We start from the raw sequence: 22,039 nt of genomic DNA, 5'->3' as shown, positions 1-22,039 counted from the left end.
AAAATTAAGGAAATATTCTCAAAAATACTTAAACTTTGGGTTTACCAGTACTGAAGTAAATGAAGAAGAAAGGCCCCTGTGTATCATTTGCTCAAAAATGTTAGCCGCAGATACTATGAAACGTAATAAACTTAAACGACATTTGGAAACGCTTCATAGTGAGTACGTCAACAAACCCAGAGAGAATTCTTCGAATTAAAATTAAAATCATATAAAAAGCAAAAATCATTTTTTAAAGAAACTTTGTCTGTGAATAAAAAAGCTTTAATTGCATCCTACAAAATTCATATAAAATAACCAGATGTACAAAACCATACACCATTGGTGAAGAGCTTATTTTGCCAATTGAGATTGTAGAAACTATGTTTGGAGATAATTTTTCAAAACAATTGCAGTCTATACCTCTTTCGACTGATACTGTTGCTCGTCGAATTAGTGATATACCTGAAGATGTACAGTGTCAGCTTTTCTCGAAGTTGCAGGACAAATTGTTTCCAATACAGCTTGGCGAAGTAAAAGATAGTAATACAGATTCTCATTTAATTCCTGAATTTGTGATAATATGTCAGTAATAGAAGAACTACTTTTCTGCAAACCAATAGAACTCAAAACATCAGCACTCGCATTATTTGCTATTTTAAATGATTTTATAAACGGGGCAAACATAGAATAGAAAAATTGCGTCGGAATATGCACCGATGGTGCTCGTTCAATGTCCGGAAGATTCCAAGGTATACAAGCACTTGTAAAACAAAATCCGCCTCAGTGCACACATTGCATGATCCACAGAGAACCTTTGACTTCGAAAGAAATGACTCCTTGTTTGAATATTGTGTTAACTACGGTTGTAACCGTAGTAAATTATATAAAAATGAGACCCCTGAATTCAAGAATCTTTTCCGCACTTTGTAAAGACAGGGGTTCAGTACATTCAGCGTTACTATTTTGTTGCGAGGCAAGATGGTCATCACGTGGGAAATTTTTGCAACGTGTTTATGAATTTGTTAAAAGAAAAAATTGCCCTTTTCCTAGAAGAAGAAAACAGAACAGGAGGCCGAGAATTTTCGCGATGGTTTATTTGTGATGAATTTGAGGTACTTTGTCGACATATTCAAGAAATTAAATAACTTGAATCTTCAACTCCTAAGAGCAAATAGACATATGTTGGATACGAGTGATAAAGTTAATGCTTTTTGTAGAAAATTGGAATTGTGGAGCAGAAATTTAAAGCAAAAACACTAACAATGTTTGCGAATGTGGACGATTGAACTAAAACATATGAGGCTGAAGAAGAACATGTAAAATTTGTTTTGCAACCATTGAAAATCATTTAGCCATGCTGGCAAAGAATTTTAAGAAGTATTTTCATGCTGGCGACAAACTGATAGCAAGTTACGAGTGGATTAGGGATCCATTTCATAAGACTTCCGAAGGACTCTCCATTGATGAGGAAGAAAAATTCATAGACTTCACAACAATTGGTGAAACTAAAAGACAATTTTGTAATAATGACGACTCGATACACAATTCCGACTGATTGCAACTTGAGAAAGTTATGGTCAAATCTTTGTCTTCTCATAAAAATCTGTAATTTTTCTGAAATGTTCTTTTTTTTTCCCATTCACAGTATTATCTGCTTAACCAAATAGTCTTATTTATCTTCTCCATTTTTAAGAGATACTTACTATTATATTAACATTTCAGCTTTGAATTCTAAAGTAAAGCTCTTAAAATCTGGTCATGCTTTCATTCCCAATGGTAATAATGAAAAATTTAAAATACATTGCCTGTTTATTAAATATGAAAGCTTTATTCCAACAGGCTCGGTGGAACATATTTTAGATACGTTTGCATTTCTTGAGTTATTTACCTTTAAAAATTATTATATTTTGTATATAAAAATAATTAATGCGCATTACTCTTGCAAAAGTAAAATATGAAAAAATTTGAACATCCAGCAAATCCGTTAGGGTAATTTGGAAAGAATTTTGCAGAAATTATCGTTTTCATTATTTAAAGCATTCTTATCAGATGAAAAATAATTCTATAATTTAAGTGATAATCATGTTCATACATAATCATATCCTGAAAGGCTCATTGAGTAGTGATTTTTCTCCCAAATTAATTTATTCACGAACTAGGTTTAGTCACAGCAACATTCATAACTTCTCCAGAAAATAGAATAACTGAGGACACATATTTTAACTTCTGGCCACTATAATAAACTTGTTTGAAGAGAATATTCTTATTGACTCCTTATTTTATATACTACTACTTACAAATATTTTATAACTACTGCGCATTGTGTCAATGTCTCATCGGTCTCTCCCAAATATCTCAAAGGATTATTTCCTTACTGTTTTTCAATAAAAATAGCAGCGCCGAAGCGAAATGATAATTCACCCCACAAGTTTTTCTGCATGCCTGAAGTTTTGAAAGGATGCAGAAATGCGTGTATGACAACAGACGATCTTTTTTATTACGTTACTCCAAACAACACATGCTTGTTCCTCTACTACCAACAGACGTCGGCGAACCTACAGACTTTCAAAGCACCACGTCAAACATGATGGGAACATATGGAATCAGCAATAGTATCATCTTTATCTCGTTCGCATTATTGTAGGGATTACAATGAACATTTAAAAATGGGTTCAATTCAGACTTTCAACTGTTTTTTTGCCATTTCCGATTTCTTGAATAACAAGGTTGCACTTTATTTAATTTCCTTTTAGTAGCTCTTCAAATTTAGAGTATTCTTTTATAATTTATGCATATTCTGTTTCAGGAAATCTCTTATATAGATTGCCCTAACTATTTAATAGTATCAGTTTGGAGTAATTTATAATAATATTAGAATAATTTATAACCAATATACCTTAGAAAAGTCTGATGTAGGAAATGAAAAATTATATTTAGAAAAGGTTTGACTTCATTTTTTTAACTAAAGTTCCATCGCCCGCACTGTAGCAGTTACTCCCGATTACTCGTTGTTCCCAATTACCCGCACTAACCTTGTATCATTGCACATTCTATTAAAATAGAGATTAGTATTTATTTAAAATAAAATCTATTAAATTAGAGATGTATATTCCTATTTTTTCTTATATATACAGACATTTTTATTTTGTTTACTTAAACCAATAATATACGGTTTAGTTCCGTAATTATGAAAGAAATCCACTGCGAATATTCTAAGCTATAAATATTTTCAAAAAACATTGCAGAATTCAAAATTTTAAAACTAAATATTGCAATGTAAGTAGCTTGTTCTTCAATAACAGACTGTAATTCATGACTAATACTCTCATATTAAGATAAAGATTAAATTAATGGATACATGATCTACAAAATGATAGCTGATTGCTGATTGAATAATTGAGTTCCAATGGTGAAAGCAAAGGAAGATGGAAGATGTTCCATTCATGAATTTATTATTATTTTCTTTGAGGTGTGTTTAAGGATTCAGTTTTATTTGATATTCTGTTTCAATTCGTAAATATCCACATAAAATCTTATTTTAAAGTAACATTTTAACAAGTACAATGTTATTACATTTTAACAAGTTGATTAATTTACAGTAAAAATAAAATAATGTGCAATTTAGTGCAACTTGACAAAAGTGGAAGTGATAAAAGATTTTTAGGCTGTTTGATGCCAGGAATTTTTTTTCGTGTATTAAAAATATTAAAGAAATTTATTTTAAACCTATGTAACAGCATAAGGAAGCTAAAATACACATTCCAAGATTAATAAAGCTCTATCACGTCCCCCCCCTCCCCAAATGGACAAGACTTTACTGTCACAATGGCTAATATAACGATGTTTTGAAAACGATATTTTTTACCATTTTTTTATATTTTATTTTTAATATGAGCCTTAAATATGGTTCCTAAGTAATTTATTATATTTTTAAACGAAATTTCTCACACTGCAGGGTATATGATATTGCATGAAATGCAGTCTATAGACTAAAAATGTCACTTGGATGAAGTTTTGCATAAACGCGCATAATATGACACGCAGAACCTACAAAACACTGAAATTTGAATTTTCTCACATTCGTTTGCCAACTAGTGCCACGTGTGTTCTTAAGATTTATATAGCTTTTTCAAAATTATGCACATATAAATATTTGAACTTTAATTAATTGTTTAAAATTAAATCATCGAGATATAGAAATAGATTTTTTTTGGTATAATGAGAGCAAAATTTTTAGAAAATATACTTTATTTCTTAACTTCTTCAGAAAATAATTTTTTAGTAATATCAAGTTTATTTATGTTTATTTAAGAGAAAATATTCATAAACTTGATAAAAAAAAACTGAGAAAAATAAAGTTGCTTTTAATGAATATAAAAAAATGCTAATCATTTTGGCTTAATGTTTACAGTATTCAACAAGTTAATGTTGATAGTAATGTTTAAAAATTCAAATATATTTCGAATATGAGAATTAATATTTATGAGAGTCAAATATGAGTTAACAAGAAAACATCGACAGAATGCAGACTTTTTAGTATCTTCATTAAGTAAAATTTCGGAAATCCACTTTTAACATTCACACATTTTCAGCTTAATAAATTTATATTCAGGCAGTTGATAATATCGTATTTGATCTCTGAGTCTACGGAACGGAATCTTGATCCTACATTTGTCTATCAGAACCTTCTGCCTTTGAATTGTAATGGAGAGAGCAGCAGTGGTTTGGAAAATTCCGTTCACTGCGAATGCCCTTCTTCAGAACGTTTAGGCAGCTGCTTTGGCATTTTGCCACTCAACACAATGGACCATTGGCCAGCAGGAATACGGAAATACTCCCTTGATGGCGGGACAGGGGAAACTGCCTCGAAAATCAATTTGTGAAATGAACCTGGAATTTATTACTGTGGAACCCTATTTGAAGTAGTGGCAAGGAAATGAGACATTCAATGTATTAAAAAAAACATAATTGTTTTGGAAAAAGAAAAGCTATTTTGTCTTGAATTAAAATTAATTAAGAGGCTTTCATTTTCGAAGCTAAATTTTAAAATAATTTATATTATTTTCAATTGTTAAACTATTTATTAAAAATAAACTTGCCTATTTTGAAATTTCAAAAAGAATAAGAAAAATAGATCTTGCTACATGAATTGTAATATCTCAAAAATCTTTACTTGTTACATAGATTGTGAAAATTTTAAAGTAACATGCACCATCTAAGTATAATGGTGATTTTAAATGGCCTATGTTTACTCTTTAAATGATTATTTTTATCTATTCTATCATTACTTATTTTTATCTTTACATATAAAATAGAGGAATATGTATGTTTGTATAAATGTCCGTGTGTGCGTGTCTTGAGTGTAGCACTCTACAGGCTAAGAAACTATCAATCCATAAATAAACAATGTGCAAAAACACCTATATAAATTTTCTGAATCTATATAATAAAATATAAAATATACATTGTATTTAGAGAGCGCTAATGCTGCTACAACTAAAACACAAATGAACTTAACCAAATTAAAATTAGAAATAAATATTAAGTTAACAGCCAAAGAATCAAAAAGAAAGATTAAATGAATCCGGCCCGAAGACGTTCTCAAGGGTCACCCTCAGGCAAGGATTCAAACCAAGGGTTTTTTCTGTGAGGGGTGTGACTTTCGTCCAACAAACTGACCCCACGTGACCCGAAAATCCCAGAATATTGAGGTTTTGGAGATAAATTAGTATCACAAGATTAAAACAAGTAAAAACATTTGCAAAAAAAAAACAATCCAAATAAGACCACAGCAAATCAAACCACAAAATACATGAAAATAGAACCAAAAAAGTAATATAAACAAAAGGCAAAATACTTACAAATTGAAAGTATAAATTCGAGAAAAACTACTTGAGGTTAAAACTTGCTATTGTAGAAGCACTTCGTTAAACTAAACTAAAATTTAATTTTTCCACGTTTAAAGCTATATACGCCTACCGCATTTCGTCATAATGCATTGTCATCAAACTTGAAGCGCCATCTATTGAGTTAAAACTCAAAGCTAACAAACTGGAGGAAGTCAGAAATTAAACAGACCCTCTCTTATCAAAACTTCTATATTGCAAAAGTTTTGGGGAAATTCGTTAATAGTTAAATTTTTAATGAGATTGTTTGTTGCTAAAATATAAGAACTTTTATTATTGCAAATTTTTTTAATCCGGTTAAATTGTGAAAATATCAAATTTTTGAAAATTTTAGAGTTTAAATTAGAATGGTAGTTACTAAGTTTAATTATTTTAAAGTTAAATTTATCCCTTTTATCATAAATACCTATCAAAGTTTTTCCATTATCAATTTCTATATTAAATCTAATAATTAAGTTGATTTTCCTTTGTTTGAGTTAAAACTAAGTCTTTTGGGTAACAATTAATAATATCATTAGGATTATCCACATTTAACAAAATTAAGTCATCAATATATCTCCAGCCTATTATTAAGTTAAGTTTAATTATTTCTTTTTCATAATAATGTAGGAAAATATTGGCTAACGCACTTGAAAAAGCTGTTCCCATTGGAATTCCTTTTTCTTGTTTATAAAAATTTATTCCGCTAAAAACATAGTTTTCTTTAATATTAAATTTACATAATTCTAACCAATTAGTTTTTGTAATTATATCTCTATTTAAATATTCCTCATATATATTAGTACAGACATCTATTAACTTTTCATGAGGTAGATTAGTGTATAGATTTTCAAAATCATAAGTATTAAGCTTATTAATATTGTTATCTTTTAGAAAGTCCAAAATATCTTTGTTACTATTGATAATAAAATTATCTTCATCTTTAATTTTATTTAGGACAATTTTTAAGTATTTAAAGAAATGTTTTCCCGTATAGTAATTGTAACTGCCAGTGCTACAAGTTATGAATCTAAAATTTATTGGTTTTTTATGAAATTTTATTGTTGGGAAGAGGTAAGGGTAGTTTAAAGAGCAAGTTTTGATTTTAGTTTTTTTAGCAAAAGCTAGCAGCCTTTTATCCAATTCTTTTTTCCCGGTGCTAATTAATTTGTAAGTTGAATTAGAGTTATATTCATTAGTTAGAAGTTCTTTATAATAATATTTATAAATTAAACCGAAATTATTTGCCGATTTATCTATTACTGTAATAACAAACCTCTCTTTTAAATTTTTTATTTCATTTTTCAAAGCTTTGTTGAAATAAATTCCTCGTTCTTTAGTTCTAACGTTGTCTGCATTAAATTTTGTTTTAATGTCTTCTAAAATCCTTACTTTCCATTCTCTGAAACCTTTAGGAGGCCAATGGTATTTCCTAGATAATTTGGAAATAAAAATATCCAAATCTTGTCCGATAGAAATTAAGATTTTTTTAATGTTAACTTTTTCTCTTAATCTAAATTTCGTGCCCCTTTCCATTAAATCTCTTAAAGGGTTAGAATCTATAATTTTCAAATTCCCTGTTATAATATGTCCTTTGTCAGCATCTATATAATCTTTATAAATATCTTTGTTACAGTCTGTCTTGTCTATCTTATTTAAATTTTTGCTATAGTAATTATAGTTACAGATTCTTTTTCTTAAAGTTGCTGAATAACTAAATGCTATTGAAGCTATTGCATTATCCTTTAAAGGAAAAAATTCTTTATTGTTGTGCATAACTTTAGGTAACCTTAGGTTTTTTAAGCAAATATCCAAAAATCTCACTACACAGTGTTCTTTATTTAAATTACTTTTAGTTTTAAATAGTAAATCGTTTTTTCCCATATTAAGCTTGAATTTGATAAGATCTAGAATTATGAATTTAGTGAATGCATTTTCAAACTTTAAATCTTCAAATTTATTATTAATAAACCATCTAATTTTATTTTTCCTAAATCCAAATAAATATTTCTTAATTTTAAGAATATTTTCATTATTATGTTCCAAATTACACAAATTTTGAAATTCCTCAGATACTATATCAAAATTGCCGCCTCTACCTTTTCCTCTCTTAAACCTTTTACTTTTGTTTTCATTATCTAGAAAGTCTTTAAAGATGTTAAGTTTGTTATAAATACAAATGTTATCCAAATCCCCGTAACCTTCTCCATTTAATTTGCTATTGAGTCCATAAGGAAACAAAGTTTTTAAATTACATACATAAATATTTTCCAATTCTAATATTCTGTTTAAATCAATAATATTATCTTCCAGAATGTAAATATTAATGTAATCAAAATTATGACATTGGAAGTGTAGTAGCTCATAATCAAAAGTCTCATTTTTATTAAAGTTTTTAATAGCAGATATGTGGCCATTTATTCGTTTATTTAGTTCAGTACTGGTTTGTCCTATGTAATTCAAATTACATTCTTTGCAACTTAATAAATAAATAAGATTTTTATTTTTACAGAACAATTCCATATTTGAAATTTCGTTATTAATTTGTTCTTTATTAGCAAGTGGACAAGTCTTACATTTTTTGTTATTAGAGGCTCTACAGGCTAGATAGTTTCGCCTAGCTACCAAACTGCGTACATATATACTTTGGAGGATACGAATATACACTTCGGAGTTAAAAAATCGGTTATATGTTGTCGTTTTTCAATGAATATTTTCAGGAATAAACATCACAAAAATCATTTTTCAGTCACCCTATAAAACCATTAAATTATCTTTTCAATTACGCCTATTATTTCATCATAGAACTTTTTCGCCAGAAAATAATTTAAACATGTTTTCCAATAAAATTTTTTATTAAAAATAAAATTCAACAGGCATGAGAATATTAAAAAGACGCGTGAAAAAAATATTTTTTTCTACGGATTGCAGTCGCGATATCAAAATCTCAAACAAAAAGCTTAAATGAACGCTCATTACAAACTATACCTAGAAAAGTGTAGTTTTTAGCAAGTACCTTTATGAAATTGAATAAATATTAATTATGATAATTTAGCAAAAAATGAAAGCGAGGAAAATTTTTTTGTGACCTTGTACAGTATCTAAATTATTAATTCAATAATTATGTGTTATTTAAAGTAATTGGTATTTGTTATATACCGGATATTCAACCTAATCAGGGTTAAATAACCATTATTTTAAGCCTTTATTAACAGGTATATATACCTATAAAACACTTGATCTAACTAAAGTAAACAATTATATTTCTTGCAGTTAAAACCAAAAAATGTTCTAATGAATGATAGAATCTTAAATTTTTATACAAAACATTGGTTTTATAAATCATATTTGATAAAATATTCTTAAGACACTAGTAAAACAAAGTTTCTTTGACCGACTAAAAGTCATTTGAGTTTTAGTCAGAAAATTATTTTATGAAAACGCACGATTTTGACTACTCTATTGACCATCTTGAGAAAAATACACTTATCTGCACCTGGAATTTCTCCAATTGATTGGCCTAAAATAATGAAATTATTGATTGTCTTATAATAATAATATCAATGATTCGGTCAAATTTGTTCCCAGAAATTTGAAACAATTTTTGATTTAGAAGCTAGAATTTCAAAAATATTTTACTGAATATGATTTAAAATATGGTAGGACTGTATAAAATTTTCACTTCATAATTTTTTCAAAAATACATGCAATATTAAAAATACTAAAATACATGTAATACTAAAAATACTAAAATACATGTAATACTAAAAATACTAAAATACATGTAATACGTGTAATATACAATAAAAAATACATGTAATACTAAAAATGCTAAAAAAATAAAATATTATTACTTACACTATTAAATCCTTTTGAAATTATTGCTGCAAATTGAATTTTATGATATATCAGAGAGAATTTTATAAAATAATTCTTTGAAATACAGCATAAATTATGCATCATATTCTATAGAGTTCAGTGGCGAACGACTCTATTTTTTGTACACATATTTTTAAAGAAAAATATTTGGTTTCAGCAAAAAGTTTTAGTTCTGATTGAAATTTAATTAGCTTCAATTTAAAGTTCACGTTTTACGGGGGTTGGTAGAAAACTAGAAATATCTGGTATAATGAAGAAAATGATGCAAGTCTTTTATATTAGCGTGACTTTTAATATTTGAAGCTGAAAAATATTTTTCTGAAAAAGCTATTAAAAGAACAAGCTACATAAAATATTTAATTGAAAATTTTAACAGGCATTATTCTCAGTGAACCGGCTGGTGGCGAAAAGCGGCTATTGTGGGATAAAATAAAGAGAAGTTCAAAAAAAAAAAAATTAGCTCCTTTCTCAGTGAAATAAAGAGGTCCATATTTTATTTTGTTTCTTTAATGCGATAAACATAAAATTTATTTCCTATAAAATGTATGTCTTTTTAAGTGTAAAATGTGTAAAAGATTACAGTATAAATGATTTTTAAGGGTCGTCTTTCATTATTTATAATGATTCTCTTTCATAATTCATAAAGAACAGACATCTTTAAAGAATAACCATGGCCTTCTTTCTCATAAACTGCCTAAATAGTATTTGTCATTCTATAGAATGTCTATATACTGTATAAAATACCTAGAGAAAGTATATAATAATATTCATACTTCAAACTTTACCTAAACACTCGAAACATTTTATAAAATGCGTTATACTTCTATAGAATTCTGGCGTTTCAGAAAACATAACACAAAAAATTAAATTTCGATTGAATCATGTGGAAATGAATAGGATTTCAATCAGTCTTTAAATTATACATAAATTTTGAGGGAAAAAGGAAATAATGATTTAAGTATTCTTTATGCGTAAATATATATATAAAAATTATTTCAGTAGTGCCATCTAGGGCCAAGAGTGCGTCTTAGCTACTCATGCATCACAGCCCTTTTCATTCATACATTTTATTCACTGATTCATATTGAAATTTAGACATGAATCACAGAACGATCACCTCTGATCCAGTGACTCCAGTGGCACAGTCTCGACTTAAAGGCTTTGTGGCTACGACGGATTTATACGTGCACCAGAATTGAATAAAACTGTACAATCCTGAGCAATTTTTTATTTATATCATTGGGCAGAGATTTTCAACACTATGTAAAATATTACGTCATTATAAAACGTGTCTGAAAATCTTATTTGCATAGGATGTTTTGAAAGATTTTTTTTGTACAGTATATATAAAGATAACTTAATCTTTTTATGGACATATATTATATGTCCATAAATAAAAGCAATCGTAATATATTATAATTTCAATATATATTTTTTTTTTTACTTTTATAAACAAAAAAAAATTAAAATATCATTAAATTCGAAAATTTTTGCAAGTATCGTTTTTTTTCGTAAACTACACATTTTTAAAATTTACTATCATGCTATATGTAATAAGTATATTTCTTTTTGGAAATAAAAAGTGAAATAACTTTGATAGTGAATAGTTATCTAGCAATTATTATTAATCACATACATGTGCACAACTACTAATAATACATGTTTTCAAAATTAAATGCTGGAAAATTGATATCTCAGAATTTCGAAGTCTTTGAATATATGTTTCTAAATTAAATTTTCTTTATTACCTTGTATTTTTGTTATTTCTTTTGATAAAATTTAAACAAAAATGTTTTAAGGCTTCTAAATATTTCAAAATTTTAAAAGTTTAATGTTATAATTTCATTATCTTCACTAATCAATTTTAAAAAATCCTTTTTTTGATCACAAATCATAAAGATAACAGAATATTGGATTTCAAGGTATTTTAAGGCATGGTTTTATTCAGTTGCATTATATTTAAAACTTTTTATTTTGTCTTACAATTTATACTTCCATTTTTGAAAAACATAATTCTTTAGAGAAAGAATAGTTACCATTTTTAATTATTTACTTTGTATCTGAATAAACTATTCCTTTTTTTAGAATTATCTTAAACTACATCAAAATACTATTTTTGTTTCTGAGGAAAAATGTAACCTTTTAATTTTTTCTTGGGGGAGGGGGGCTCATTGTTCATAAAGCATACCATTCATTTTGGAGGACAAAAATACTAATATTATTTGTTAATTTTCAGCTAAAATTACAAATGCATATAAGATTTTACTGATTAATGCTTAGCTCATAATAAAATTTAGTATCACAAGAATAAGATCCTTGTGCTTATTTCTCACTTGTTTAAATCAAATTACTTTTTTAAAAATACGAATAAAGAAAAGGTATTTTTACTAAGAATAATTGTTTCAATTATTTTTTTTTCTTATTTTAGACTTAGATTTAGATGCTTAGCCACTTTTCTATCCAAACTATTTAAATATATACAAATACCCTAAGAAATAACTGTCAATTTATTCTTTAATATTATTAAAAAAATTTAATTTAGGTTTAGAGCTAAACAATAAAAGGGAGCAAAGATATATTTATTCATGTGATTTAATAGCAATACAAAAAATGAAAAGAAATAAACGTTCCAAGTCAAGCACATAACATCATAATAATTGACTTCGAATTAAATTAAAAATTTTTTTAAGAAAACCGAACGAAAAATTAAAAGTGCAAATAAATTTATTTTAGTTTATGCTTTTAACTTCACTACAATTTTTTGAGGAGGGGCCTCAAAAAATGATTGAACATGTACCTCACATGGTCTAAATCCACCAATGAGTGCATGACTTTAAAACTATTTTATAATAGAACCAGATGGCAACAAATATATAATATTTTGCAATAAAACTAAAAAAAAAATGAATTTAATTTTCCTTCTTAGTTATTAAATTTAATATAATTTTATTAGTTAATAATTAGATAGTTAGATCGTTATGGTTTGTGATAAAAAAATCAAGTATTTAATTTTTATTTCATTTAGACAATTAACGAGCAATTACGTCAGTTTAATTTTTAAAATCACATTATGATTAATTGTTTATTATTATTTTTTGTGGTTTCTGAAGTTATAAAGTTATAGCATTTCCATTAATAAATCGTAGAATGATTTATTATGTTCATTTAAAAATTGATTAATTTGATAAGATTAATTAGAAAAGGTCGATTTAATTTAATATTGTTAACTTTTAAACTTAATGGTTAATTTTATAGTATATGTAAAAAAAGTCAATACGGTTTACAAATTTGATTTTGCCGTTTTTTATACATTGAAATATGTCGCTTTATTTAATTCATTAATATTAATTTATGAAGTTTCTGTGTAACGTAATCTGCATTGATGTGTAAAAACTCTTGGTATTTTTAATGCATACAGAATGAGATTAAAAGAGGTGCGGTTATGTGTATTTTTTTTTCAAATGAAATTGGTATCCAACATAGAAAGAAACATTTTAAAAATTATGTAATAAAACGAATTATTATAGAAGTGAAAAGTATTGGGAATGTAATTTAGCAAAAAAAAAAAAAAAAAAAAGGTTGAATAGAAAATATAATATGATATAATATAATATAATATAATATAATATAATATAATATAATATAATATAATATAATATAATATAATATAATATAATATAATATAATATAATATAATATAATACAATACAATACAATACAATACAATACAATACAATACAATACAATACAATACAATATAATACAATATAATATAATATGTCTAATTACTGTCAGTTCTAACTAACGTCTTAAATTTAAATATTAACGTCTGCTTTTATTTTCTTCCAGCAAGCAGAAGAAATTGTCCAAACTGCTTATGACCATGGAATCAATATCTTCGACACTGCAGATGCTTATGCAGGGGGAAGGTGAGCTTTATTACTATTTTTTTTTTTTTTTTTTTTGCTGTTATTAAACTACTAGTTAACAGAAATAGCTTTCTAAAGGTTACTCCCAACGAATTTGGCAGCTGCTTAAGACATTTCAGCATACAATGCAGTTTTTAAAGAATAAATGTCACAATCAATGTTAGTAGTTGCTGAAATTCCATTCCCAAGTAACGTTGTAAAAGTTTTAACTATCTGGAACTTTTGTTGAAACAGAGTTTTTTTCGTATAGTCATATTAGTATGAAGAAATGGAATGTGTTTTTGCAGTTTTTTTTTATACAAAAAAACTTTAGCATTTAATTTTACAACTATATTTTTAATGACCATAATTAAGAAACAAACTATTTTAATAGACTAAGTCAACATCACACTCGTTTGTTTCATTCGATTGGATTGAAATCTATAAAATGGCTGATCTCCAGATAGATGGTTACAGTTTAATCAAGAATCGGTTTTCTCATAAACAAAAGAAATCAGGCTCCTTATTTCATTCTACATGACATTACTGTTAAAGTTCAAGATGAACTACAAATTATTTATCTTGATTTATAAACAAAACAATGCAGACTTTTCATTGTCAAGATGTTAAACAGGGCTATTAGCAATATTTTGCGCCGGGATGGCTTTGTTTTTGCAAAAAGGTGAGATGAATTCGTTTGCCAATCGATCATTTTTGGACATACAATTTTCTTCTCTAGCTGAATTTAAAATTTGATATTAATTTCCCCATCTGCGGGTAGGATCACTGAAATTTCTTAGCCTCCATATATAACAGATGGGTATTGGCATGGTATTGAGATTATTTAGTAAGTGGCTGTACATTATGAATATGACTAGCAGTTATATTGAGGAGTAAGATGAATAATAATAATATTTATTGAAGGAAATAATAAAAAAAAGCAGAATTTCACGATAAGAATTTTCTGCAAAATCGGTTAAAAACCTTGTCAGCGTGGTAAAGATAAGACTAATCTTTATACGAGGATAAGGCGACGGAGGTATCTTGAAGTTCATTGGAAGCATGGAGTCGTATATTTCAATTTCATTTTTCAGTCCGATTTATCAAAAAATTTCGTTGATGTTTTTTAATGGAAGTCTTTTAATGTAGCAAGATTTAGATCTTCTCTGATATCGTTATTTCTAACAAACCACGGAGTCATACTCATTTTCCAAACCGTCACATTTTGCAATCCTTCGAGTGCTATGATGTGGGTTTTCCCTTCTGTCACCCTAGATAGGTAAAGCATAGGAGATGGGAGGTTTTAACTTGAATTTATAGATTAAGAGCTTGTTTTTCTAATATAGTTTAAGTTTATAATTAAGGAGTTAATTTTATATTAGGCTGAATTTATAGATAAAGAATTTCAATTCTATGTCTCTGCTCTTTATAATAAACCTATCGATTGTTCACTAAAATAAGCCTTTTAGGGCCAATACTTTTTGTAGTTTGTTTTAATTTACAGAAAATCTGGATCACAATATTTGGAAATTTATATGTGGCATACCCAAAATTACAAATGATACAACAAATGCTTTGAACTGAAGAAACATTTTCAGTTGTAGAATGCATGAAACAATGCTAGTTCTGATGATGTTCCTGATAAAAAGAGATCTATAGCTTTAAAAATTTCTGGAACAGTATGATAGCATCGTGTAAAAGATTAATTTGTTCTTTGAAGCTTGAAAATTTTCAACTGCTATCAGAATTTCCCAGATTCAAGATCCAGTAATTATTATTTCATTTTAAAGATAAAAAGCATTTTTCATGACTTTCGATATTGAAGGATTATGAATTTTCAACTAATGGCGATGTTTGCCCATTTTAAATTTACAACCCTTCATGGGTGATTTTAAAAACAAAATTTGTAATCAAATGACGGTAAAAGGATAGGACGGTTTTCTATGTAAGAGAAAAATCCTCAAAGAATGGCAAGTTTTTTGTACAGAAAATGGTAAAATTCATATCTAATCTAATTCATATTCAATCTAATTCATAAAGTCACGTATATATATATATGCGTGTATGTGCATGTGTGTGTGTGTGTGTAAAATGTATTTAAAAAACATTAACATTTTAATAGCTAATGTAACTTACATTTTTCTTGTTTTTTAGCACGCTCATGTATTTACATTTATTATACATTTGTAACACTGATTTTTAACTTGAAAATATCAAAATTACAAAAAAGGAAGGAAATCAAACGACCTAAGTAATCTGTCCTCTCTCTCTACTTTTCAGCGAATTTAATGTAAATAAATAAATTCGTTTCTTTTAAAAGTTCCTGAAAGTCTTTAAACTTGGTTAGTCAAAACTGTCCATTAAACCGGTTTATCTTCTTCATTTTTAGAATCATTTGATAATCATTTAAACAAGTTGATCATTTCAAAACAATTGATCCACAATATAAATACATTTTATAGAATGTTTCTGAAGAACTTATTAAATTTTCTATTATATTTATTTCTTAATAGAAATTTAGAAAATAATCGGAACGAAAAGTTTTAGAGAAAATGTTTCAAATAATTGCTTTCAACTGTTACTTAGTTGCATATGTAATAAGAATGAATAATAATATACTTTTAAAGTCTCTTGAAAGCGATTTCAACTCAGTTACCAGAATGACGCCATCAAACACGAGTGTGAGAAACTATTTTTTCACTTATTCATTCATCCAATGTTAATCTCAAAAACCGGAAGAAAAACCACCATCAACATTCTGCATTCATTTTCATGCTGTCTGAAAAATCATGGCTTTAACTTCCTGGGGAACGAACGCGATGATGAATGTTTTTACATCTCAAAACTTTTCTAAAAACTTCTTCAAGTTATTTCAAATGAATGCTCTTGGTGACTCTTCATGCTGTCATGCTTTTCTCGGTATGTTTATATTTCCGGAACCATCCAACGATATATAGCTATTTTTAAAAAAAAAATCTGAGAAATATTTTCTTGCATATTAGAAAAGCGCCATATGCTTTTTCTAATATTTTGATTGATCCATGCGCATTTTAGAGAAATATTTCTTGGAAAGTAATCTAGCCGTTCTCTTAAAATCGAAGACTTCTCGTTTTGATTTTGGAAGTGTTCTTATATCTTTGGACTTTTGATACTCTGGAGCCTCCGCGTAAACACACTTATAATGATAATACACATATATTGAATTTTCCGCAGATTTATATATTTAAGAATTAAATTAATGGTATTTTTAATTTACTAGTAAACAGCCTCCCTCATCTTATTAATATTAAATAGTTGATATTACTTTGTTGGAAATCTGCCACCCATGGTGAGAAGCAGTCGCATATATTTTCATGAATACTCAATTGGTTTAAGACAGAGAAATGTGGTAGCCATATAATAGATAGAACAATTAATCGTTCTCTTGAATCCATGTATATGCAATCTTCGTTTTGTTGCAAGGGTTACTGTGCACGAGAAATAGTCCATTGCAGTTTCAGAAAGCAAGAACTATAAAGTGGATACCACTGGTGGAATGTGACATTTTGCTCCCCAGAACTTTCGTGGTGGCACTCATAACCAGACTTAGGGCTGAAAATGACCTTAGAGGATTCTGAGCCTCAGTTACCGGCAGTTGTATTCATCGTCCATTGGTTCAGTAGCTATTCCACCGCTTGTCTATGATTTTGGCCCTAGAAATTGATATGCTACAAGTGAAATCCAGTTCTATCTATAGGACCAACTTCACAATAAAATCTTAATGTTTCGGGTAAACAATCAATATGGAAGTGTTAGAAATGAGCTTTTAAGCACATCTTGCATTTTTGAACCTCCGCATTATATAATATTTCATAATTCACAGTTATCGAATTTTTCATGAATGCATTTATTTATTAAACTAATGATATTTGCAAATGATCTAGAAACGGCTTCCCTCGTCTTATTAACTTACCCAGTTGCTAATAATTTGTTGGGAATCATTCACCAGTGGCGAGAAGCCATCACATATATTCAGACCATAAATCCTCAGGTGGTTTAAGACCTAGAAATAGTCAGATAATATGTTGAGCATTTAGTAGTCGTATAACAAGGAGTACTATACACGAGAAACAGTCCGTTGCCGTTTCAGAAAATAAGCCCTTTAAGTGAATAACTGATACAATGTGGCACTCGGCATCGTCAGAACTTTCGTAGTGGTAAAAACTTAGGATTTATCATGTTCCGAAAGGATACTTATTATCTGCCAATTAGTCAACCAGTCTGAGTTGTATCCCTTACTCATTGATTCAATAGCTATTCCATGACCAATCTACGACATTTTCCTTAGAAATGGATATGATCGTAAAATATGATAGCGTAGAAATTGATATGAGAGAATTGATCGTAGAGATTGATTGAAATTGACGTAGAGATTGATTGAAATTGACGTAGAAATTGATATGAATAAGTAGAATCAAGTTCAATCTACTAGACCACTCTCTATTATTGTATAGAATTCCAATGATGGATATATTTTAAATGAATTATACAAATTCATTAATGTTTTCATTTGCAAAATCTGTAAAATATACATTAATGTTTCTTTAATAGGTTAGTAAATTTCTTTTATTGGGATCGGTAAAAAAACTGAATGATTTTTTTCCCCTTTTTATTTCCAGATCAGAGCTACTCCTCGGAAAGATACTCAAAAATAGTGGATGGAAGTAAGTTTTGTGTTTCTATTTTTTTATTCGAAAAGTAAATTGTTGTTGAAGGGTTTTTTTCATGTATTATCGGTAATTCTTCAGAAAATTTTTTATTTCAAAACGCATAGCACATTTAAATATTTCAGTATTTAATTATATCTTTGATTTAAAATCAGATATGACATGAAAAATATTATGATGTTAATACGCCAGGAAGGATATTTTCCTTGAAGTATTCATAATAACCCACCTACAACAATTTGAAAGACGTCCAAAAAAAACGAAATTTCTATAAATCTTTCTGCATTATTAACAAAAAAGATAAGTTAATGAGATTAGTTAATAAGTGCCACTATAGTATATAAGCACTAAAACGTCTGCAATGGTACTTATATATGCTAAGCACCAAATCTTCTGATAATGGCGGCGTCTGCAATAGCAAAAAATATTCGTAGCAATACTCAGATGAAAACTCTTGATCAGTTTTTATCAGACTCTCTCCTCATATCATATCTCCTATTATTTTTATCGCAATATTTTAAGTAACTTATCTACTATTAGCATATGGCCAAAATAAAGAAATCATTTGAGCAATTTCAGTCTTAAATCATTTATTTCACTCAAAGATCTACATTGGATTTCTTAATTGCTGGACATCGGATCATTGTATTCACAAGTCAAACGTAAATTTGCATGCCATTTAGCAACCACAAAAGCATATTAATAAAACGTCAATGAGTATTTAAAAAAAATATAGTTTTATGCGTCTTATATAGCTGGGCTTTAAAATGATTTTTATGTCTTTTAAACGAAAACAATTTGGGCGATTGCCTAGTAGTCACAAGCAAATTGAGAAAGGTTTTAAACGTACAGACAAATTACTTGGAGAATTTTGGAAAGTAAATTACTCTTTTTTTGAACATATAACTTCATATTTAACCAATTGTTTAATCCTATTGCTATTGTTTTAAGCATCGAAATTAAATACTTAATAATGCTTTGCGCATTTTTCCTGATTGTTTATTTTATTCGTATCAGAAATTGCTTATTAATCGTATTTCCTATAAAGATACGATGCCAAAATATATCATTTATGCTGTTTTGATTTCATTCAAAAATCGTACATAAGTGTCTTAATTACGTGTAGAAATCATACGCAAAAATGAGTTCGCGTTCCTTTCAGCAATCATTAGGTATTTAATCATTATTCATATCTCCATTCCTCATTTATTTCGATATTTTAAATCCTCCAGAGAAACAGTCGCACGACCTTTTAATTGAAACAAGATATATCGCAGCGAATAGCTTATTTCTTATTCATTAGAAATTCCTAACAAAAGCGCTTTCATAAGTGGTTTCGTCGTCATTTTTCAATTCCACAACAAATGAAAAACGGTTTGCAGGGACGCAATATCCGAGCGCGCGCTTTCTTTCAAAATCCTTTCAGTTTTCTTTCCATTTTTCAGGCGTTCCAGTTACATTGTGGCAACGAAGCTGGTGTGGGGCAGCAAGTAAGTTCATTATGCATATTTATTTACACAGCATTTGAGTTGTGATCATTGACGTCATATATTCCCATGGAAACCGAAAAAGACCTCTTAAAAATAGAATTCGTTCTCGGCATCGAAGCATATGTCATGTTCATTTATTCTTTTTCCCGAAAAAAATCTTTAGCAGCATTTTTGGGTTGCAAATTACGATGTTCGTTAATTGGGGGCTTTATTTTTAACTTTAAATGAACTACACATTAGTTCTTTTGTATAAGTGGTTCTTAAAGTTAAAAGAGATATCATGTTATGTCAATAGAACTGAATGAGCTCCATTTTTCTGGCTATAAGTTTCAAATGAATACCTTTTCACTGCTATTGAGAAGTTCTTAACATGAATATGTATTTTTAAGAACATTGCGTTAATTTACCTAGAAATTTGGTTTAAAATAAAAATAACTTTTGCTTTGCTTCATTTGTGTTCTAATGAATCATTAAAACGAGGAATTATTCGCTATTTTAATTCCTACTTTTGTTACAGCGATGTTAAAATTAAATACAAGAATACGGCTTTTAATTGAATCGTTTTGTGTACTGTGGGCTAGTTTCAAATTTCAAATAAACAAAATTAAAAATTAAAAAATCAGGGAATGAACCCATAGTGCCAACAACTTCTCCAATTTCTCAAATTTTTGTTTCATATGAAAGTCTTAGACATAATAAATTATTTTCTGCCCATCACCGTCGCCTATTTCTGAGTAAAGTCTGGAAAACATTATTTCTTTGCATATTTTCTATGGTGCAAAATGACAAAATTTTCTAGCTCGAACCACTCTATTAATTTAGTCAGTTTTTAAATTTTATATATATACCTTTAAATACATTATCAATTATTTTATATCTATTCTATCTAAATATGAAACATTTTGCTTCGTCCTCTACTCTGGTAAGGAATAGCAAAATGAATGTTTAGCAGTGTAACGAGCATCAACAACTGGATCCGATTTCATAAATATATTTAAAATAAATTAAACGAAAAACTCAATCTTCAAATCACAGTCACTGCTTCGAGTTTCATCCATTTTTATCTCATATGAAAACACTTGATCCCTATGTATGTCATCAATGTCAATTATCCTGCCAATAGCCATTATTAAAAATGTCCGAAAACTACTTCGCTTAGACCCAACCATTTGTCTGATTTAATCATTTTTTTATTTATATGAAAGATTGCGTTCATTACACACATCATCATTTGTTCCCTACCCGCTATCTTTCGTTTCTTCGTCGAATGTTCTTCAATAAATGTCTTATCCTCACACAAAAGTGGGGTCTTGGGTAATTCCGTGAATAACTTTCATGGCATTGGTGAACGATGGTTATGAAATATAAATGTTTGACGTGAATCTAGCATTTTTAATAGGTGGATTGGGCGGTATCTGATTCCATACCCGATTTCCATTAAAGATATTATCAATAGTACCATACGACAAATAATGAAGTCTCTTAATAAAAACAACAACAATATTTTAAAAAAATAAGTCAAACAAAATGAAGATAACAACAGATGGTAGCAGTAGAAGTTCAGCTCCGAAACTACAGAGTGCACCAAAACTAAAGCTGAAGTGGGAAAGGAAACTGAAATTGCAATTCGAGAGATTATATAACGAGCTCGAGTGCTTCACTTCATTTTACTTCATGCTACAGCCGCCAAAAATCTATCGTAAGAAAATGAATTTGGATGCCTCTCTGTAGGTCGATTGACGCTAAAATTGTCAAAAAAAATTATATTTGTCGTCACAAAATGACATACTGAATTTCATTGAATCTAAACCATTATATTTAGGAGCTACTGAGTGCGAAATTATAAACCGCCAAGAAACCGTCAAAACCTTCTTTCATTCAAGACCGCATGCGAAATTATAGACCGACAGATGGTCAATCGTTTAACAGATTTGGCTCAAAGCACGATAAATGTACATACTGTTTGGGTGCCAGATTCTGCCTCATCAGTGTTTTGCATTCAAACAGAATTCCTGTAAAGGGATTTCTCTCAAAATTTTGATAGAAATCTACAAATTAGGCTGCAATTCCGTATACAAAGTGCAAAGCAAAAGTTATTAACAGAAAGGCATAATACCAAAAATGTGTTTTTTGGACTCGGAGAGGTCTGAAACCAAGAGATTCTTCAAAATTTCGAATTCAAATATTTT

At 28.4% G+C, this 22,039-nt stretch overlaps 1 protein-coding gene across 1 annotated transcript in view; it reads left to right on the top strand.

Moving 5' to 3' along the window:
• The window catches only part of LOC129975977 (voltage-gated potassium channel subunit beta-2-like), a 125,661-nt gene that overhangs the window by 72,835 nt on the left and 30,787 nt on the right, over nt 1-22,039 (top strand). Inside the window, exons 6-8 of the mRNA XM_056089287.1 lie at nt 13,596-13,675; nt 18,313-18,357; nt 19,806-19,850. Of these exons, the coding sequence (XP_055945262.1) occupies nt 13,596-13,675; nt 18,313-18,357; nt 19,806-19,850 (170 nt within the window). The remainder of the gene's footprint in view (nt 1-13,595; nt 13,676-18,312; nt 18,358-19,805; nt 19,851-22,039) is intronic.

Source organism: Argiope bruennichi, chromosome 7 (genome assembly GCF_947563725.1).
Source record: "Argiope bruennichi chromosome 7, qqArgBrue1.1, whole genome shotgun sequence".
NCBI classification, from domain to species: domain Eukaryota; kingdom Metazoa; phylum Arthropoda; class Arachnida; order Araneae; family Araneidae; genus Argiope; species Argiope bruennichi.
The sequence above is the reverse complement of the archived record's forward strand: the minus strand, read 5'-3'. Positions and strand labels throughout refer to the sequence as shown.